Source organism: Pipistrellus kuhlii, unplaced genomic scaffold, assembly GCF_014108245.1.
Source record: "Pipistrellus kuhlii isolate mPipKuh1 unplaced genomic scaffold, mPipKuh1.p scaffold_m20_p_13, whole genome shotgun sequence".
Lineage (NCBI taxonomy): Eukaryota > Metazoa > Chordata > Mammalia > Chiroptera > Vespertilionidae > Pipistrellus > Pipistrellus kuhlii.
The window spans coordinates 16,026,421-16,046,604 of NW_023425438.1; the positions used below are offsets into that span (position 1 = coordinate 16,026,421).

The 20,184-nt window shown below is 43.4% G+C and overlaps 1 protein-coding gene across 22 annotated transcripts in view; it reads right to left on the reverse strand.

Moving 5' to 3' along the window:
• Nucleotides 1-20,184, reverse strand: part of SLC8A1 (solute carrier family 8 member A1) — a 307,087-nt gene that overhangs the window by 37,124 nt on the left and 249,779 nt on the right. For 12 of the 22 annotated variants that reach the window (XM_045580686.1, XM_045580677.1, XM_045580675.1 and 9 more), the window contains 2 exons: nt 5,599-5,658; nt 3,870-4,145 (listed from right to left, as the gene is read on the reverse strand). In XM_045580686.1, coding sequence (XP_045436642.1) covers nt 3,870-4,145; nt 5,599-5,658 — 336 coding nt within the window. The remainder of the gene's footprint in view (nt 1-3,869; nt 4,146-5,598; nt 5,659-20,184) is intronic. The other 10 variants (XM_036435120.2, XM_036435118.2, XM_036435119.2 and 7 more) reach the window with 1 other exon arrangement.

Here is a 20,184-nt window from a genome sequence, read left to right on the forward strand (position 1 = left end):
TGGCATTGATACAGGGAAGGCAGTTGGTATATGAATCTAGACTTGGGACATTTGAAGCTGGAGATACACATTTGGTAATGGTTGGCATACTGATGGCAATGTGATGGCCCAGGCCAGGGAGCAAGGGATGAGAAGAGAAAAGGGCTGGAGACCAGGCTTTGGCTCACCCCAACTGCAATCTACATTTTACTTTACAAAAATAAACTTTAATCACATGGCTGCCACACTTTCAAGAATTTATAAAGACAAGAGATGAACAGAGGTGTAAAGAGACTGTTAGGACTCTTCTCCAGGCCCATAGCTCTGTAAAAGGTGATTCAGGAAAAGCAGGTCCTTCCTCTACTAACCTGTCTGGGTCTTGGAGCTCTCTATGCATACCTGAGGTTAAGGGGAGTGTACATCCTCAGGAATCTTTCTCTGCCAGGAGGTTAGAATGAGCATTTGGTCCCCTGTTGGTATGAGGAGGAAGCTCTGTCTCACCTACAAAGTCATAAGCTCTTTTCCATTATGGATTTTCAGCAATTTGGTAAAAAAAATACTTCAAATGATATTTAATCCTGCCTTCAGGCAGGGAATGTTTCCAATGCCCTTCAGGCCATCACAAGCTAAGAACCCAAGACTCCGACCTAGAAAGGGGCAGCTGTGAATGGAACACTCCCTAGGAGCTCTTCTCTTTCAGGAGAAGGGTCAAGACATCAGCCTAATGCAGGCGTCTTCAAACTTTTTAAAGTGGGGGCCAGATCACGGTCCCTCAGAGAGCTGGAGGGCCGGACTATATGAACTACTAATTCCTACTGTAACACCTCGGCTGCGCTCACTGCCCAAAAAACCTGGCTGGCCGGATCAGACTCCTCTGCAGGCCGCATGTGGCCCGCGGGCTATAGTTTGAAGACGCCTGGCCTAATGGATGCATGCAACAGACTGACAGATCTTAGAGGGAAAGAGAGAAAGGAGGACAGGTAGAGATCAAGCAAAGAATACACATGCATATATGCATAGCTCATGGACAGTGACAATAATGTGGTGAGGGCCTAGGGGATGGGCAGGGCTGTGTGGAAGGAGGCAAAGAAGTTATGGGGCCACAGCTATAATAGAGACAACAATAAAAAGAAAAGAAAAACAGTTTTGCTTCATATATTTGAATTCTAATGCTATCTTGAAATAATAAATATGTACTGAAAAAAAAATAAAAAATAAAAGACAGCCTAGAGCCAAAGTTGGGCCTCAGGACCAAGGCCAGTTAATAGCAAAGAGGAAGAGCGTTCCTCATCCTTCCTCTGCCTGAAGCAACTGGGCTTTGTCATCGGGGGAACAACAGCATTCTTTTTTTCTCTTTCTTTTTTTTTTTAAATTCTGGAGATAAAATAAAGCACTGCTCGGAATCATCAGCGAGGAAAAGTCAGAAATATTATGTTCATTCAGCATCTCGTTCAATTTGCACAGCTGCTTTTTGACAAGAAAAGTCTGTTTATATAGATATGATTATTTGCGATTGCCTATGAATACATTGTTTGGGGAGCATGCTGCACAGCTAATATTGGAACAAATTAGAGAAATTCTCCCAACAGCAGAGCAAAGAAATGTGTATCCCGATGGGAAGAATTTACGGTGGTGTAGGGAAAGCATTTCGGCAACAAATGAGACTGTTGTATTCCCCCCAACAGGCTTTCTTACCTCTTGATGACTCTCCCTGGGAACTGAGCTGGTTTTAAGTGGCAGAACAAATGATCCTCCAAACCCTGAGGTTTACTGTAATCCACATTTTGTGTTACAGAAAAATATATTTTAGTCCTAGGATGGGCACACCATCCAAAAGCATTCGTACAAAAGATGCCGAGAGCCATTTTGGAAGATTGGTGTTAGAAAAAGGAGCCAGTTTTGAGATATTGAGATGAGACATTGAGAAATTAAAAAAAAAAAAAAATTTTTTTTTTTTTTGAACAAGGATTTGATGTAGGAAAAGCATTTTTTCTAAATCCTTTTGAAAGCAAGAGATGCATTCGCTAGGACCAACTGCTGACTTTGAATAACTGTGACGGGGGACCTAGTTTTCCCTTCATTACCATAATTTGAACATGTTCTCCTCAAGGTTAAAGCCACAGTCAACAACAGTATGTGCTAATCTGGGCACCATTTGACACAGTGACTTAAGCCTTAGGCAAAGTAGACCCCAAGCATTTAGTTCTTTTGGTTGTATATATGTTCTATAAACAAAGCAACTTAAAATATGAGTATTTTACATTTTCCCCCTACTTGGTAAATTTCTGGTCATTTCTGGAAAAAATTCAAAATAAAGACCAAACGTGGAACTGCTAGAACAGAGCAGAGGTTGAGAGGCAGCCTGCCCTGCTCGGAGGATGGGCAGTTAGTCAACTGGAAGACTTTGCATAGCTCTGCTCCCTAGGGCAGGAGTAAGGTTCTAAAATCCCCTGGCTCCCTCATCAACTCAGTTGGACGCCAAAACCATGCCAGAAGTCTGAACAAACATGCCAGTCCTGTGATTATGACCCCCAAATTGTCGAACAGTTGGGTAGCACATATGCCATGGCTGACCAGATACATACTGGTCAGACCCTCCTAAGCTATGCAACATAACTATTCACAAAAGCTACTATTTTATTAAGTTCCTTCCATGTCCCCGAAGCTTTACTAGTTGTACAATATATAGGTGTGTTTTTTTTCCCAGTCCTTACTGCATTTCTAAGTATGATTATCCCAATTTTACAAATAAAGAAACTGATGCTCAGTCACTGAGAGGATGTGTATCTGAGTGGAAAACAACTAGAGCATTCTAGCAAACAGACATACATGATTTAAACTGTACTTGTTTTCAGATTCAAAACCAAAAGCCAAGGTTGCTAACCATGGCAAGTAGAAATCACAGCATTTACAAAAGGCTGTGATATCTATGGAATGTTGAATGGTACCATTACCTGGGCTGTATTTCCCCTTAACTCCTGCCTTTCCCCCAGGTCAAGTACTGGAACACCTGTCCTTGACTTTCTACTTGGTAGAGAATGCGGGGTGCTCAAAGTTAATACCGTACATCTGTCAAGATGTCAGCTAGTGCTGAGTAAGAGGCCCAGAACTTCACTTACAATAAGCTCCGATGTGCACCAGAATCACCTGTGAGCTCAAAACACACATTTTTTGGCCCAGGCCTTCTGATTCCATAGGTTAGTGGTGGGTCTCAGGCATTCACATTTTTCTTTTAAAGAAGCTCCCAGGTCATTTTGATGCCCACCAAAGTTTTAAAATTACTGCTGTCCATGTCATGTTTGGGAGGATGGTGTCTTACAGAAGTCTGCACCACCATAATGAGAGGACAGTTGTGGGCTGGAATGCATGAAGGGACATCCAGGAAATGTGCACTTTGTGAAGTTACTTTTTCCTGTCCCCATCAAGGTCTGCCTCTTTATTTACTCCCATTAATACTTGAACCAAGAAAACATTAAGTCAGGTCTTCAGTTAAGTATTTATCATAGTTACCCAAGGAATACAGAGTTTCAGGGAAAGCATCCAAACTTTACTAATTATATAAAAGGTGGAAATTTTGTTCTTGAACATGATTCTGTGATTTTGTTTTGTTTTTGTCCTTTTGAAAGGACTAACTATTAGGAACCTCATCTACCAATCTATCCATCAGATCAACTTGCCCTCACCATGGAGGCCATGCTGCTGGCCCTCTGGCAATGCTTTCCTGTCATCATCATGATACCGATCAGCTTTCTAACCTTGAAGAATGCCATGTCTATGTCCTAGCAGTGACATTATTTATGCCTTTGGGCCCCTGTCTTTCAGAAGCCTGGTTTGTTACCGCGGAACTTGCGTTTGTTAGGCAGGATAAGGTCATAAGGCGTATTCCCTACCTGGTACTGAAGTTCCAAGTGCCACGAACACGACCGCAGTCACCGAATCTTTCAGGCCAATGGTACAGCCGAAGTGGGAAGCCAGGTCGCCAATGAAAGCTGTCAGGACGCCAATCATGATGATGGAGACAATGAAGCATGCCCAGCCGTTCCAGTATTCTGTGGGGGGCACGAAGGCAAAGAGGACCTTCCAGAACACAGTCAGGAAGTGCATCACGTAATCGAAGCAGGAGGGCAGCTTCTCCTCCCCACATTCGTCGTCGTCATCATCTTCCCCTAGAGAGAAAGGAAAGAGGCACATTTCATCACTACTTCTGCTCTCAGGGTCTCCCTCTCTCCAACCCCTCCTTCCCAGGCCTGTCACCCTCCCCTCTGAGTGACCCCAGAGGCCCTGAGAGGTGGGTGAAGCTCAGAGGTTTCTAAGAGTCAATCATAATGAAGAGATTATTGTATCATACTCAAGGTCATGCTCACTGTCATGGATTAATGGCAAAAAAGATTTAATCCCCTCCACACGGTTCTGGTTATAAGCAATCAACACACCCTTTCTGTTCTCCTGTCACCTCCGGGGAGATTTGTCACTTCAGAGAAATGCCAAGGATTTCTTCAAAAAGGCTGGGAAGCCCTGTGCCAGGCTCAGAAGGAAGCCAGTTTTGAAGGAAGGTAACTGACAGAATTCTTCCACCAGGATTATTTTCCTGGAACACATTGCTGTCTCCCAACTTCAGCTCCGGGCATTCAAGGGCCTCTAATCCTCAGAGGACAATGTTCACCCGGGGTGCTCCACCTCCGTGGCTCTGGGCCTGTGTCTCTCTCCAGCTTTATCTCCCGAAACTACTTCAAACTCAACCTGCATCCCAGCCAAACGGAATCACTTGCATTCTTTCTCAAACCATATGCACTTTCTCCTTTTGTCCTTTAGAACCAAATGTACTTGGCGTGTCCCAGTCCCCCCTCCTTACCCTTCCCCACGTGTCCTTTGAAACTCTCTTCCTTTACGAAACCTTCCTTAAACCCCCTGGCCCTCCAGCCAGTGCTGGAAACTCCTCCTCAGCTTCCGCTTGTAACACCAGACCAGTGGTTCTCAAAGTGGACCCTCACCGGCAGCGACATTACCCGGGAACGTGTTAGAAATGCACATTCCTGGCCCTACTGAGTCAGAAACTAGAGGGTGGGGGAGGGGAGGCGGCCCAGCAGTTTGCATGAACCAGACCTTATGTGACCCAGTCTCCAGATTATACCTGTTCACTTTGCCTCTCTTCCCCAGGTAACCCTTCAAGGGCAGGGATTTGTTCATTTTTGTGTTCCTAATGTTTGGCTTCTTTTCCATCATGCAGAACAAGCTGGCTAAAAGCTTGTGAAGTGAATGAATACATGCATTAATTTCTCCTGACGTTATATAACTACTTAATTGCGTAATATATATACGTCATCACTTTGGCAATTAGATTATACCTATCAATACGGAAAGAAATGCATACTGTTTAAATGCAGAAAGAAAGGCTTACCGCTTAAAGGAACCACGAAATCAATATAACTGTATTCGAAATTGGAGACTTCATTTATGGGGTGACATTATCCCCGTTCACATGTTTTTAAATCCTCCTTCTAAAGTGAGGGCGAACACAGATGCGTGTGTTTCGCAGCCATTCTAGAACTTCTCCTTGAGGCCTCTGCTCACCACTCCAGCCCCCAACCTCGCCCCCAGGGTCTAGTGTCCCTCATTCACCTGGTGCAGCTGGCGGCTGGGGAGGCTGTCCGACTTCCTGGAGGACTGCTGGACCCGAGACTGCCAACACAGAGCACATGTGAGTGCTCCCCGGAGACACTCCGTGGGGAGGCCCTCTGGCGCGGGCCATGTTGGAATCACCCTCAGAGGAGCTTGGAGGGAAATGTTCCTCTCACAAAACATGAAAAAGGGGAACGTCTGGGTTTGCCATCTGTCCCTTTACAGGGAGGGAGGAGAGGCAGTGGCTGACTCTTCCAGGAGGTCATGGTCAGGACTGCCATGCAAACAAACCTGGAGGATCTGGGAGAAAACAGTCTCATCCTGAGACTTTGGAAGGTCTCGCGTGAACTGCTGGGAGGAAACTGCCAGCAGGTGAGTGGGATCACCTTGGGAGACCAACCAAGTAGGGACTTAATTCAGGTCAGCTGAGTGACTCCCTGGAGCCAACAAGCATTGCTGACTGTGTTCAAGGAACTCACAAGAAGCCAGGAGGCCCAGATGGCTCTAATTCTTGGTAACCTATGGAAGCCTATGGAAGCAGGCTAAACCTGAGCCACAGGTGATTCCTGTAAATATACATCTAAGAAAACGAAACTTAAGAACAACCAATCACAAACAACCACCTTGACTTTCCCCCAAAAGGCAACTGCTTAAGCTACAGCCAACCGAATCTTGTCTTTGCTTTGCTTCCTGCTTCTACTCTGACAAAGTCTCTCTCCTACCTCCTGTGGGGGGAGCACTCCTAACCACTTCTGGTCTGATCCTGGCCAGTTCAAATCCATGTTCACTTAAATGAACTCGGAAAATTTTAATGTGCTTCCGTGTATCTTCTAACAACCACTTCCTATGGCACTCATGCTGTATGGTCATCACATATTTCTAATACCACCCTTGCCTAAAAGCAGAAGATGCTTTTAAATAAAAGTACGTATTATGGGTTGAATTGTTTTTACCAAATTCATCGCCCTAAATCCTAGTACCTCAGAACGTGATTATATTGGAGACAAGGCTTTTGAAAAGATACGTAAGCTAAAATGAGGCTGATCCCAGCAGACAAGTATCTGTATAGGAAGAGGAAGCTGGGACTCACAGTGAGACAGCAGGGCTGCGGGCACACAGGAAAGACCACAGGAGGACACAGCGAGCAGGTGGCCCTTCCCCCTCCCAACTCAAGGAGAGCAGCCTCAGGAGAAACCAAACCTGCCAGCATTTTGATCCTGGACTTCTATCCTTCAGAACTGTGGAAAAATAAATTCTTATTGTTTAAGCTCCCTAGTCCGTGGGTCTGTGGTATTTTGTACAACGCTCCTCAGAAGCCTCCTGTGCCATAATGTTAATGTGTAGGAACAGCCATTCTGTGTTTCTATAACCCACTCCTTTCTCCTATCTTTCACACATTTCTTCTTCTTCTTCTTCTTCTTCTTCTTCTTCTTCTTCTTCTTCTTCTTCTTCTTCTTCTTCTTCTTCTCCTCCTCCTCCTCCTCCTCCTCCTCCTCCTCCTCCTCCTCCTCCTCCTTCTTCTTCTCCCCCCCCCCCCCCCTTTTCTTCCCATTTTCTTTTTACGCTAAATGTTAGCTCCAGGTAGAACTGTGAGAGCTGCAATTGTCAGGGTGAATTGAATGGATTGAGGAAGAAAAGAACCATGTTAATTCTTTCTCTGCCTCCTCCTTCCCTAGTTGCCTATTTCAAAAGGGGGTGGGGAGGTGGGGGCTGCATGTATCCCAGGAAAGCTCCGCAAAAGCACCAGACTTTCAAGTTATATCTATTTGTATCTGATCCTTTTAAATTTCCATGTTGGTGGACATTTAATGATTTCATAGGATAGATGGTCAACACAGTTTAGAAAACACTGAATTTTAATCAGTCATCTAGAAATACAGATGATTCTGCCAGACTCCACAAAATTACTTAATTTTAAGTGTCTACATCCATATTGTGAAGGTGAAAAGGGAACAAATCATGAAACTTCTCAGAAGAAATGACACATAAATTGGGAGTAGCTATTGTATTTGTCCTCAGGATGAAAATAATGACACCTTTCCTATGAGGAGCATGCCAGAAAAAAAAAAAAAAAAAAATAGGTCACCGCTGTAAAGTATTTGAGGATATTTCAAGATAATAGTTATTATGGTGGTTATTAGTTTCCTATAATTAAGGATTGTGACTGTATTTCCCTATCATTATTTAATTGCTCAGTTAATATGCTGGGTTATCAGGGGTTATATTCTAGGCTTTTAAAAACAAAATGTGCCTAGCCCTCTGGAATCAACCTCATGATCTATAAGTGTGTAATGAAAAATGAGAGAGAGAGAGAGAGAGAGAGAGAGAGAGAGAGAGAGAGAGAGAGAGAGAGAGAGAGAGAGATTTCCTCCTGTGGGTTTCTAGCATTACAAGGAATCTTAAATATTTTAATACTTATGTCTGGAATGGGAGGCGCATCTGTTTTATTGCATTTGAAAGTAGAAGTGGCTTTCCCTTCTTTCCCCTAGGATCTCATTGCTCTTTACAAATTTTAATCTCCAACTCAGATGTCATTTAAATATTAAAAACGACCACTGCCTGCATGGGTGATGCACAATTACCCTGTCTTGGAAAAGGACAAAGAAACGTGTTCATCCATCACCATCTGGACTATACTTAAAAGTGTGTTCTTTGCAAAGATGAATGGAGCATTAAAAAAATAAATAAAAATAAAAGCCGAGCTGGGAGCATCCTTTATGTGACAGTGAAGTTGACGGTAATCTGCTGGTTCTGCAGGCTGGCCAGCCCAGGGCACTGGAGGCTGTGCCATTCTTCCCAGCCCCTCTTCTGCATTAGCAAAGAGACAGGCAGGCAGGGAGGGGGGGGGGGAGGAGAGGGGAAGAAGGGGACTTTCCTTTTATAGGAGCCCAAGCAAAGGATCTTCTTATCTCAGAATCCTTCTTTTCAGCTTTATGGATTCTACTAATGGAAAGATAACAAAAAAGCTGTATTTGATTAATCAGCTCCATCGCCTTTTACATGGTTTCCTTGATACATGTTGGACCTCCTAAAAATATAACTACAAAAATAGCCGAATTGTTAAAGCTACAGTAGTGGAGAGAGGACCCCTTCAGCTGTGGATAGAACAGGGGTTGCACTGTCTCTGCTCTGGAGCATGGACATAGGCTGTCATCAGCATCAGTGATCACGGAAGGCAACCCCTGGGCTTGGCACCTGCAGGCGACATAACATCTAAAGTAAACAGAGATTAGTGTGCATCCCCGTAGAGATGCTTAGGGTTTGGCCTCAGGGAGAGCTTTGAGAAACAGAAAAAGATGCTGCTGGAGTGTGTTAGACACGTGGGTCAGAAAACTTAAGTTAATTTCTAGTTCTGATAGCTTGTTTAGGGGAAGACTCTTGACCTTCCAGAGCTTCAGTGCCTTATCTGTCACATGGACTTCCTAGCTCCCACATCACAGAGCCTTCTGTCATGAAGGCTAGAAGAGAAAACATCCAAGTCCTTTGTAAAACTGCAAACCTCTTCGCAGACAGATGTGCCATATTCCCTCACTGTTATTTGTCAGAAGGAAGGCAGTAATCAGTTTGACCCGAGTTTCCTGATTTCCCAGAATCTATGTTCTGCTTAAATGAAACATTATTGCTATAGCTTCTCCATGCTGCTTGATTGTAAGAGAAGAGAAAAAATAGAGGGAGAGAACATGATGGGGTGACCAACTAAGTGACAGACATTTAGCTAAATTTTTCCCCACGCCTGAGTTTTTGTTTTTGTTTTTAAATTTTTTAATTAATTATTTTAAATATTATTTTTTTAATTCTTACAGGAACCTTAAAGGTGGCATTATTAACCCCATTGTGCATAATGAAGAACCTGAATGAAATTTAGAGAATTTAAGTAGCTTTCTAAAAATAATGACACAGTTGGCAAGTGGCTGAGTTGGGATTTGATCTCACAGCCTGGGGACTATTTACTGCACACGATGCCTTGTTGAAGCAAGTTGAGGAGTATAGCATCTGTCAACGATTGATTCAAAGTTTGAGTCTGCAATTTCTTTCTGTGCCTAAATGCTATATAAAACAATGCTGCTTTTTTTTTTTTCAAGGAATGTGAAAACACTGCTTATGTTCTAAATTACTTTCTAAATATAATTTTTCTAGATGTGATATCTCTTCAGCAGTCAGTCACATGTTCTTTCTCAAGCTCTTGGGAACCAATTAAACCAGGAAACAAGACAATAAATAAAGGGAGGGCATCATGGTTGTGATCATTTTGGAATTTGGAATTTAAGTGCGACAAGTCCTTATTTTCATTTCTAGTTGTCAATGGTTAACTACCTAGTTCGGAATAAAATATCCTGGTTTGTATCTAGCTCTTCACTCTAGAATCAGCGAAACTGCCTATATTATCACAAATATGCAATGGGAAGTAGTTTGGGGAATGTATGCCACTGTTCAGTTGAGAAAATGTCTGACTTTCAATTCCTCACAGGTATTCATTTCAACCTATAATTATTAGTTCATTTTTACTCTACAAAGAGACTCCTCCACTATGGAACAGTGAGGATAATCAGAACACTTTCCAGAAGTATGAAAGGATGGCTATAGGATGATATCTGTGGTCAACCCCACTGTCGCCCATGTGACCTTATGAGCCCAACAAGTGTTACCTTGTGAAATACACAAACCATTAACTGGATCACTGAAGTGGTTTTCCACATTCTACATACATTGTTTTGGGCATGATTTCTTTCTAAAATTTTGTTCCTTTTTTAGCAAGTGGGGTTGATTTTAATTTTGTGTCTCTTTAGTTTATGAATACTGAAGTTGTCTTTAAACAAATGAACAGGTTAACTTGATGGAATGGGCTTCCTCCTCCATACTGATCACTTCCTTTTGCAACCTGATACATGGGCATTACAAATCAAATTATACTCTCCTGTTATGCAGTTTCATTTTTCTTCACTTTCAGAGGTTCTGACAAAATCATAAGATATTTAAGATAAAAGAGACCATAGCTATCAGCTAATTTACCCCTTCTCATTTTTAAGAGAGAGAGGAAAAAAAAGAGAACTGTGATTTAATTGTGATGAATTTTTGTTCTCTGGTATAGGGATGTGTGTGTATTTGATATACAAAGGCTTGAGTTCAATGGCTTTTATTGTCTTGCTCACTCAGTGATCTAAAATGTCTTTTTTCTCCTTTTCCCTTTTACATGCTTATATATTACTTCTAACCCTTAATGATTTCTATAAGCCACTAAACTTAATAACCTAAGATACATTCCTAAACAAGAACTTACCTCTTGTTCTGGATTTGGGAGAAATGCTATAAACATTTCTGTATAACCTAAAGGCCAGGAATTACTTAACTTATATATTCTCTGATGAAAAGTAGACATCTGCAATTTCTTGACCAAGTATATTACAAGATAATTCCTTATCAAGAGAGACCTCAAAACACAATTTACTCAAATTTATAGATCTATGGACTACCAAAGCACAGAAGGAAAAGGTAGATATTTGATACCTTTTCTAATACATAGGTATTAGAAGTAGAAATTTATAGATCTATGGGTTACCAAAGCACAGAAGGAAAAGGTAGATATTTGATTCTGTCCACATAGGTATTAGAAAAGAACTGAACTTAAAGCGTTGGGAGGGTTTCAGAGCTTACTAAGGTCAACTCCCTATTTAACGTGAATTTCTTTTAAATTTCTGCCAAATGGTCAGAGTCTCAGTTAATAGGGCATTTAGGATCTCACAACCCAACTTGGAACAGTTAAAGCTGTCAGCTCGGGCTTAGGGTCCACTAATTTGTCCAGGACCCATTCCTTATATCACATGAATAAATCCAATCTGGCTCCACATGACATTCCTGCAGGCGCCGATAGCTGGTCACTGTCGCATCACTCTCAATCCTCACGTCAGGATGCAGTGTCAGGCTGGTCATGCTCCTCTGAGCACTGTCAGTCATAACCTTCTTTTTCAGAGCATGGTGCCTGGAGCTGAATGCAACTCCAAGAGACACTTATCTTGTCTGCTGCGGGGCAGGCTTTTTTTCCCCTTTCTTCTTTTGGACACGTTTAGTTTCAGAAATATATGCACTGGGGTTTTTTTTGGTGGGCACATTGCATATTGTCATCCGTAGAGCCTACTTACACATATCCATTAACAAAAACCCACTGCTTCAGTGCCACTTCTAGGTCATGTCTTCCAGTTCCCACACCGGTGTAACACATTTTGGGGACACATCTGTACAATCATTCATCTATTCAAATGGTTACTTACTATCTTTCAGACTAAGTTAAACGTTGTCATTAGAAAATATGTACCTTGACTTCACAGCAGCTCTTTCTAAATATGCTCCTTTCGAATCATTCTTCAAAATGTATTTGGATTGAGAAGAAAGTCTCTTGGTGTGGCTGGCGGTCATTGGAGAGGTTGTGAGTGAGCCCTGCGGTTGGGTTCTCGTCCTACTGTCCTCACCCCACACAGCCAAAGGCCTGAGGTCAAGGCTGGTGCTTGCTGAGAGATCCTTCTTCAACAGCTAGTGTGGAATCAAATTAGTGTGAAGATTCCATGCCTGGAATCTACTGTGCTAGGGCACCCACACTGAGGAGACCGAGTTCAAGATTGCTGTAGACTTGTAACTTGGACTGCTGGCCCATTAGGGGACACGAGCAAAGGTCCTATAAATCACTCCTAGCCTCTACTTTCAAGCTAGAGATAGCGATAGGTCATCTGGCCCCACAGTATCAGTGCTCATTACTGCTCATACCTGGAGGGTGAGGCACAGATGATATGTGACAATACTTAAAAGGATTTGAGAAGTCAAATCTCTCTCTGTGAATAACCTCCGACCCTGTCTGGACAAATGACCTCCTGGGTAAAAATTTCCACAAACAACAAAATGCTTGCCAACTCAGGCCATTAGGTTAGGATGGTTAATACAGCCCAAGAAATATCTCAGGTGACAGAAATGTCTCTCAGCAAGAGCAGCCACTGTCAAAATGAAAAGCAGATCCACTGAAGTGTTCCAGCTCTCTGCAAGTCTGACTACTGGCAAAGTGAGTCAGTTTAAAGCTAAAAACCGACTGCCTAGAAAGTTAAAAATTCTCTCCTTCAGAATTCCTCTATGTGCTCCAAGTGTTCCTAAAAGTGCAGAGGTTGATCATAAAAAGTCTTGTGAGTTCTTGCCGCAAGCTTTGTCTTTTGTAAAACGACGCCACAGTCATTCTGAGAATCTTGAAATTCAGTGTCCTCTTGCCCTTTATGAATTGTAGGATTCGAAGAAATTTAGGTTTCTGCCAGAGAAGCCTACTTCCTACAGACTCGAGCACCTAAGAAATGAACCCTCAAGTAGAACTGATACTTAGCGAGTGTAGATGCCTCTGCTCCTTTACATGCTTTAGGTACAGTGGGGAGTATGAGGGCACACTGGGTTCAAAGATCGGCCTGAAGGTTTGATAACACTGTAAATACCAGCAGCTAAGGGAATTAGCCTCCTGGAATGTGGGAAGCTGAGTCATGGACCAACTGTTGGGGCAGCAATAGCTATTCAGTTTTCACCAACCTGTCCATGGTATGTCCTAGGACCGTGGTCGGCTAACTGCAGCTTGGAGCCACATGTGGCTCTTTGGTCTCTTGAGTTTTTAGCAAAGGCCAGCTTAGGAGTACCCCAATCAAGTGAATAACAATGTACCTACCTATATAGTTTAAGTTTAAAAAATTTGGCTCTCAAAAGAAATTTCAATCATTGCACTGCTGATATTGGGCCCTGTTGACTAAGGAGTTTGCGGACCACTGCCCTAGGAAAATGTTGACATTTATATAAAGGGTTGGGCTGATGTGTATCAGCAGTTGCCCCACAGGCAGAGGAGTCTGAAGACCTTCTGGGTTTTAAGATGCTGCTGTGATTAGTCTGTGAATTTGGGTTTAGTTACTGAGTGCTTTTCTTCACACACCTGAGAAAACACATACATCCCACTTAGTCTTCCCAGGCACCTGGGAAAAGGAGGTGAAGTTTTCTCCATCTTAAATATAAAGAAATGGAGGCTCAGAGAGTTTAAGTAACACTTATGGATCTCAGACTCTTTTACTTCAATTATTGCAATTACTTGACCCATGGATTTCTGAGAGAAACATCATTGTGGCTTGTCCAGACAAATCCATTCTGATAACATCTAAGTTCAATTGGCTATTTTATGAACAGTGTAGTAGGGAAATAACTACCTCTTAAAAAACCCTCTGTACATGGCAACATATATATAGATTATTGAATGTTTTTTTGGGGAATGAATGGATGGTTCTATGTCCTTTCTTCTTCCTAAAGAGTCTGGTTTTTTCCTTTTATCTTTGGGGGGGGAAAAATCCTCTTGTAGTGGTTTGTATTGGCCCTCCTGGGACGTGGGTGGCAGGGATCTATCTCTCGGTGTAGCAAATGGGAAGGACTCTAGACCCATAGTTGGCAAACTGCAGCTTGTGAGTCACATGTGGCTCTTTGGCCCCTTGAGTGTGGCTCTTCCACAAAATACCACAGCATGGGCAAGTCTATTTTGAAGAAGTGGCATTAGAAGAAGTTTAAGTTTAAAAAATTTGGCTCTCAAAAGAAATTTCAATCATTATATTTTTTATATTTGGCTCTGTTGACTAATGAGTTTGCCAACCACTTCTCTAGACCTTCAGCAACGACAACTCCCCTCCTCAGTGACTGCTTTCCTGGTGCCAGGAACGCTAGAAGGAACCCTGTTCTCATGATGGGTTTGTGAGTTGATTTGCTGGCAAAGTGGCGACAACAGCTGAGAATCTAAGGTTCTGACCATGGCCTTGGTTTGCACAGTGCAAAGTGACTGCAATGCCTCAGGGCACCCCTCATCTGCTTGCCCTTTCTCTCCTCTCTGTTGTGACTTTTTCAAAGAGATCCCTGGAAACAGAGGTTCTCCACTGAAAACAGAGGCATTGACGAGTGAAACTTTCTCTTTTGTGCTGTGAATAAGTAATTGACATTATAAAGAGAAAATATGATCTTATATGTAGTAATATCTGCTTGTTGTGGGAGGATTAGCTCATTAGTAAAACTCAGATGGAATATCTCCATGCCCTCACTGCTCATGAATACCTTGTTTTTTTTTGTTTTTTTTTTAAAGAGAGTAGGCTGGTTAAAGTGGGTGTTGACAATCGAGTTTGTCTGTCTGCCAGTGGCTTTTTAGTCTTTCGCCAATAATAACCTGAACCAGGCTTCTGTGATGCTTTTCTTCAATATGAACCATCTTAAAAAGAGCTTTTTCCCTCTCATCACCAGTAAGTCTATGGCTTATCTTCTTTATTTGGTTAAGGCACAGTGCAAATGCTATTAAGTTTATAGGTCTGAACTCTAAACAATATTGCAGGTCACTATTTTGAACCTAGACTGAACCCCCAACCTCGACCCATATCTGTAGTAAATTTTCCAAGGGAATAGAGTGGTTGAAAGAGGAACTTTATTTGTACCAGCCATTTGTTCAGTGAATATTTATTAATCATTTCTGTGCCAGGCATTGGAAATGCAGAAAAAGAGAACCAAAGGAACTCCCAAGGGACAAGAGATAGTAGTCAAACAAAACAAATGGCCCTGGTGGCATGGCTCCGTGGTTGAGCACCAACCTACCAACCAGGAGGTCATGGTTTGATTCCTGGTCAGGGCACATGCACTGGTTGTAGGCTCAGTCCCCAGGGTGGGGCATGAAAGAGACAGCTGATCAATGATTCTCTCTCATCATTGATGTTTCTATCTCTCTCTCTCTCTCCCTTCCCCTCTGAAATCAATAAAAATAAAACAATAAATAAATAGTAAACACAGCTTGTTACTATATATAAAAATAAATAAATGAACAAACACGATGGCTCCAAAGACAATGAAGTCAGGTGATAAAATACAGCGTGGCTGAGGAGGTGAACTGTGAGCTGAGACCTCAGGGATGAGAAAACCCAGAGGTGGAGGGGAACCTTCCGTGCAGGGGCGCCAGCCTGTGCACAGGTCCTGGGGCAAGAGCAAAGGTCCAAGAATGGAACTAAGCCTGCAGCCTGAAGGCATGATACTCTCGGAAGCACACACGTGGCAAGATGGAAAGAGGCTTGACCTTGGAATCAGAACCCTGGGCCAGGGTATGAATCCTACCTTCTATTTTCCCATCTCACAAATGGGCTCACGAACACCTATACTGCACAGGGCTGCTGTAAGGCTTGTGTGAACACAAAACAACCATTCTTCAGGGGCAGGGCCATTCCATTCAATGCTTTTACATTTCTGGCTCAGGGAAATGTTGTCCTTTGCTTTGCCTCATCCTGAAGCATCACATCTTCAAGAAGCCCTGGGGTCCTTAGGTAACATCACGGGAATAAGGGCGAAAGCACTGGTGCCACCAATGGGAACTCCAAGATAAGAAGGAGAGCAATGCTGTGTGCTCCAGCAAGAACCTGAGATGCTACAACAGCCTCTACGTGACCTTGGGTGACCATTCCCTCGTTGGGCTCAGATCCTTGTTCACTGCAGCCAGGAGAGTTGGAATAGCTGATCTGTAAGCTCCTTCTCAGCCCTGTGCTGGGATTCTGGGCTAAGATGCTCTCACAGGTTTCAAGACCAGCTGGACGTGACCAGACACAGGCAAAGTAAAAGAGAGGCAAGAGGGTGGGGAGTGTGTGTCAAAGCCCTGATTGCAGGGACCGGAATGATGAGGTCTTTATCGAGGGAGCAGGCTGTGAACAGCGAGAATTAATGATGCAAGTCACTCTGACAATTTTTTTTCTCTGCCTTTGGGATGTGTGTGTGCTTGTGCACGCACGCGTGCATGTGTGTTTGTGTGTGTGTGTGCTCGGGCATGGGTACACAGTGGCTAAGTTTTTTCCTCTTTCCACCTCTTAGGATTATGCTGAAATGTTTCCTCCTCTAAAAGCTGAGTACAAAGGCTCCCACCAGGGGTGAAGCCCCCCCAGGCCTGGTGCATTGATTAGTAAGCGGCAACTAAAACTGTGTTCACCACGAGAACTGTATGGCAGCAGCCTTGCCCACAAAAGAACTCCTGGGTCCTGTGATGGCTTATTGTTTGCAGAGCTGAGCTGCCTCCTCTCCAGACAAAAGCCGCATTAGGGACGTGACTTCGGGCTTAAATGAGAGTGCTGAATCATTCTGGAGCCTTCCAACACAGTGTTTTCCTCCAGATTGTGTAATAAGCAATTTCAGAGAAAAACAGCCCTACAAGCCAATATTCTTTTTCAGAAATACCAACGAAAGCATACCCACGGGCCAGGAAATAATTGATTCTTCCTCCTGCCCTCTGAGCTCCCAACCCTGAGCAGCGGGCCTGCCTGTTCTGGAGCTGGGAGATGAAGCTACCTGATTCAACACGGCATCCTGCTACCAGTCACATTTTTAAGTGGATAGGTGTCCCAGATTTGCGTTGCCTCCCTACCAGTAAGGGCCTAGTATAGTGGTGGGCAAACTGCGGCTCACGAGCCACATGCGACTCTTTGGCTCCTTGAGTGTGGCTCTTCCACAAAATACCACAGCCTGGGCGAGTCTATTTTGAAGAAGTGGTGTTAGAAGAAGTTTAAGATTAAAAAAATTGGCTCTCAAAAGAAATTTCAGTCGTTGTACTATTGATATTGGGCTCTGTTGACTAATGAGTTTGCCGACCACTGGCCTAGAATATATGTTTCAGAAAACGGGAGAAGAACCGAACAATACTTAGATAGAGTTACAGTTTTTATGCCACGCGGGTCCAGAGGAAAATCTCTCAAATTCTGGGCCCCAAGATGGAGGAACTTTCCCTATTTATATGTTTTTGCCTTCTTTTGAGAGGGCAGGGCGGGGCGAGGATGAGCTCCCGACTGCGCCCCGCAGGGCGGAGTTATCCCTAGCCCTCACCCAACCAATCAGGGTTAGCCGAGGCAGTGACATCACCACCGACTGGAGTAAAACCCCTGGACTGGGAGAAGTTCGCTCTCTCTTCCGCCATGCTGCTGGCGTGGGTGGGAGGGGCCCATGCTAGCATGGAGAAGGCTCTTTTGTTTATTGCATCGGACTCGGCTCCCTGGTGGTCCTTGGGGATCACGAAGTCTGGGCATAACACTTTGTCTCCCAAATATGGGGTGTTTCTGGCCCCCTTTGCAAGTTCTTAAAGAGCCCCCATGTGCTGGGACCTTAAGACCTCAACCAAAGTGCTGGCCCGGTGCCAGCACTGATAACTTCGTCCCGGAAAGGTTTAATGGCCTCTCTTGAAATGGAAGTAGTCTTATTTTCCTTATTATTTAAGCAAACAAGCATCTACAGAAACCAAATAGCAGGGTTAACATTACAAACAGCAGTTTTTATACAAGATGGATGCTTCATATACATATTTTTTACATTAAATGCTTTATTTGCCATCCATATTAAAGTGACCATTGTAGCCATATGTTGAAAAAAGGGATGAGAAGAAAGTTGGAGGACAGCAGTATTTCTTACATCTCCTGTTTAAAGTTTAAAATAATGGCTACTCTTATTAGTTGAAGCATCTAGTGATTCTAAGCATGAAAACCTCCCGGAATAACTAATCGTTCCACAGGGGAAAAAGCAGGGCCTCAGAGGAAAGGATGGGCATCGATTCAGTTTTGCTTCGGAAGGCCTGACATATTTTTTAGCAGCAGATATAAATGCAGTTCTAAGATCACGAAAACAATTTGGAAGTCCCTCTGGGTTCCTCGTGATGGGATTAAACTTGGACTTTGTAGGAAATGCAGCGGCTGAGCCTGTCTACGTTCTATGATTGGTGTTCCCCCTGGTCCTTCTGCATCTCTGTGCAATGCTTGCACACTCATTTCTAGCTTCCCCATGTGTAAGCTGAGAGTGAAAGACTCATCAACTTTGTCCCTTTTGTCTGCTTTAACTCACTCCAAACTGGCCATGTAAGACCTGAAGTGAAGTTGTCGGAGTGACACCGAAAGTTGCGCTAAAAGCTTGCTTGCTTTTGGACTCGGTGGGCTTTCGTATTCAGTGTTTGCTAGTTGTGTGACACTAATTAACCACATTGGGCATCAGGGTTCTTAATTGTAAACTTAGGACAAAAATACTGACCTCAGGGTATAGCTGTGAAGAACAGAAAAAATGTATAGAAAGTACCAGCTATCAATGGTTACCCTTATTTAAGCATAAAGTGAGCCCCAACTTCATATAACAGGCTTTTGAAAGACTTTAAGGCAGTTATAATTACTATTTTTTATGAAGCCAGATCACTTTTTCACAAAACCTCAGTCAGCTTGTGATTTTCAGGAAAGGAAAATTAATAATTATTATAGTCACACAGGAAACAGCACAATAAAACTCCAATCTCCAACACCCTCTCTCCCCACCTTTTATTTTGACTCTCCTGTAGTCACACTTGAGGCTCTTAAACTTGACCCAGCAGGATTATCCTCTTAGTTGCTTAAATGGGGTTTTCTGATCACCCGGGGGGTGACATGTTCAGTGATGAGGGTGTCTCCTCAGTAATGATGATCAGTTACAGAGGAGATCCTAGGAAGATACCTGCTTCAACCAGCTTGCATGGCAATCCCTGGGAGCTCATGTGAGATGCCATCTTTATTATGTTTTAATTAGGATTATGGAGTGGATCAGTCTTCAGGGTAACAGTACTTTCCAGTGAATTGTTATTGGGGGGCACCCTAGGGTTGACAGCTTTTGCTATTAAATAATTCAATTTAATTGAGAGCACTTATTACCCCACAGAACGTGCATGGATGAAAGACTGGTGACAGAACTAGTTTCCATCTTTGTTTGGTGGGCAGGGGGGACCATGTCCTTCACTCTTATTTAGCTGAAGTCAGGTGCTTGATGGTAACCACTGTGAAGCACAGTGAGGGAGGACAGGCAGCTGCACCTTCGGGCCTGGCCTAGTGTTGAATGTCTGCCTTTTTACTGTAGAGGGTTCCACGGGTGTTTCTGAGCTCCAGTCACAAGGAAGGAAGAAAACAGGCCCTTTCAAAGTCATCATCTCAGTTTCTTGAAGGCTACACTTTAAAATAATGTTTTTTCAATTACAGTTTACATTTACTATTATTTTATACTAGAAGCCCGGTGCACAAAATTCGTGCACTCAGGGGAGGGAGTACTTCAGCCCAGCCCTGAGCACTCTCACAGTCTGGGAGCCCTTGGGTAATGTCCACCTGATGGCTTAGCCGTCAGTCAGAAATCTTTAGCACTGCAGAGGAGGTGGGAGAGGCTTACACCACTGTCGATGCACTCACTAGCCACGAGCCTGGCTTCTGGCTGAGTGGCACTCCCCCAGCGGGAGTGCACTGACCACCAGGGGGCAGCTCCTGTGTTGAGCATCTACCCCTGGTGGTCAGTGTGCGTCATAGCGACTGGTTGTTCCACCATTTGGTTGATTTGCATATTAGTCTTTTATTATATAGGATTATTGACTATATTTCCTAGGCTGTACTTGGAGCCTATATTTGGAGCCTATTCTCTCATTCCTTTCTTTCTAGGAGAATAGATACGGCTATATGCTGTTATTGTGCTGAATATTTAATTTAAGTAAGCCAGGTAGGCGGTTTGCCAAATTTAGTACCTTCCCATTTCCAAAATTATGTG